This window comes from Gloeophyllum trabeum, assembly GCF_000344685.1.
Source record: "Gloeophyllum trabeum ATCC 11539 unplaced genomic scaffold GLOTRscaffold_00381, whole genome shotgun sequence".
NCBI classification, from domain to species: Eukaryota; Fungi; Basidiomycota; class Agaricomycetes; order Gloeophyllales; family Gloeophyllaceae; genus Gloeophyllum; species Gloeophyllum trabeum.
This window is the reverse complement of record NW_006920789.1, coordinates 1-2,206: the sequence shown is the minus strand read 5'-3', so window position 1 is coordinate 2,206 and position 2,206 is coordinate 1. Positions and strand designations below refer to the sequence as shown.

At 49.8% G+C, this 2,206-nt stretch overlaps 1 protein-coding gene across 1 annotated transcript; it reads right to left on the bottom strand.

Annotated features, from left to right (window-relative positions):
* Nucleotides 1-1,275: 1,275 nt before the first annotated feature.
* GLOTRDRAFT_20847 (uncharacterized protein) lies at nt 1,276-2,152 on the bottom strand (the record flags this gene model as incomplete). The annotated part of the gene is made up of 2 exons (XM_007873607.1): nt 1,276-1,861; nt 1,911-2,152. Coding segments are annotated over 2 exons (828 nt in total), but the record flags the coding sequence as incomplete, so codon positions are not given.
* Between the last annotated feature and the right edge of the window lie 54 nt (nt 2,153-2,206).

Genomic DNA, 2,206 nt, shown 5'->3' with positions numbered 1-2,206 from the left:
CGACAGCAGGGATAAGCCAGGCAACACTTTTACCACCACCTGTGGCAAAGGATACCCACAAAGGTGGCTTCATTGGAAAGTGCTGCAACGGCAATCTCCTTTCTGTGTCTCTGATCGCCACTTTGCATCAGGACCATAGAGTTGTCGGAGTCCAGAAAGTGCTAGAAAAGCAGGGCCAGGCTGGATGGCAGATGGTGGAGCAAAGGATGACTGAGTCTCGAGACCTAGACCCATAGATACAGGACTACCAGTGGGAGTAGAATGTGTTGGAAATGGAAAGGGCAATGAAATCAATGGGGAGTGAGGTGAAGGACTTGCATACAGGTCTTCAATGTCCAGTCTCTGTCTCACAGGGTGAGCAGAGTCCACTGTCATGGGCTCCGGCTCTGGCTCCACCATCATAGACTCTGGCTCCATCACCATAGGCCCTGGATTCACTGCAGCAGCAGCAGAACTACCTTGTCGGGCCATATACTCAGCAATACCTCTGCCAACAGCGAGGGTGATATGCTGATCCATATCTCGCTTCAGGCCAGATATCTCAGCTTGAAAACTCTGCTGCATTTGTGCTGCACTTTCTGTAAATCCAGCCTGTAGTTGCTGAATTGCGGCTAGAATATCAGGTCCACCAGAAACATGGTGTGGAGGAACACTTGGAGAGGTAGCAGATACTCCAGGGCCAGGTGTACCAGACTGACCAGCCTGGACTCGGGTTCTTCGACGGATTGTGATGGGAAGCAATGGGGCAGCTCCAGGATAGAACTGCATGAGCTTCCACCAAGCTTCAGAAGCATGCTTGTACCGCAGCAGAGTGTCACTAGTAAGAGACCGCAAGCGAGAGACTTCTGGAGCATAGTGTAGTTGACGCATCTCGACCGAGTGACCTGTTTGAGCTGCCAGAGAGTCTTCATCCTCTCTATCAAGCTCATACTCTGAGCCCAGATATGTCCGAGCTATAGCAACAACAAGTTGACGGTAGGCCAGGATTCCAAGAGGACAGTCAAAGTACTCTGTCGAGTAGCGCTCCAGAGTAGAGGAGAAGTTTTCACTTGTCATCTGCCTGCCCATCTGAACCCACATAAACTCACGATACAGCACATTGACCTTGATGTCCCAGAGTTTACGAGCAAAGTGCTCTTCCACTGGTCGGATAATCAGCAGATACTGCTCTATGAGCTTCTGGAGCTCTGGCGGAAGATAGTTGGGAATGAAAGACTCTTTCCCAGTTTGGGACTCCGTCTTGACTCTGCGTCGCACGAAAATCAGGTCTTGGAAGTCCCGAAACAATCCACGAGGTGAAGTTGAGTTGCGGATCTTCAAATCCACAAACTCTGTCGCACGAGCAGGCTGTCCAGCTAGAATGTGGCAGAGAACAGCCAAAGACTTGTTGATTTGACCACAAGCCTCCATTACCTCATTCATCGCTCCAGGATTCCACATCAGTGAACCAGATGGGTCAACAGGGCAGAGGCGGAGTGTCTTGTCCTCCGTCAGGATCTTCCAGAGTATGCCAGGTTCTGTAAAGGCTCCATTGTTCAGCCAGCTATAGTCACGCTCTATATTTGTCATATCATCTGGAACGTGATCAGGGATTTCAAGATGGACCACCTGACCACGGAACAGGGCAGACATCTTCTTTTGTGTATCTTCAAAGAGGCGTCGGACACCACAAGTCAGGTCTCCGAGCTGTAAAAGCTTCCCTTTATATGCAAACCTCGTGGCATCGTCTGAGATGGTGATGCTTGGGGCATTTGTCTCAGAGTAAGCAAGTGAGGAGATGAAGCGCTGGTAGTCAATGAGAGTGGTGAATGGAGTTAGAGTCCCAGGGTGCAGATTATCCAAGCAGTAGTGTGTAACCGATCTATAAAGTATAAGTCATGCGTGATACACAGCAATATAGCCCAACTCACTTGAACAAGTCATTACCAAATTCTGACTGCTGCCTATGTGCCTCATAGAGGGTAGCTCCACGGCAGTGATACTCAAGCATGGCCAATGGCTGAGTCATATCTGATGCTCTCTTGTGAATACCATCTGGGAGAAGCGAGTAGACAGCTAAGAAACACTCCAGTGCAGAGGACCATTTGTTGTCAGAAGTGGAATCGATGCTGCGGGACAGGAAGGGATAGATGAACTCATGGAAGACTGCCACGCCATCATCTGTAGGAGTGTCAAGGCTATCCTGCAAGCGATGGGCTCTCTCTAT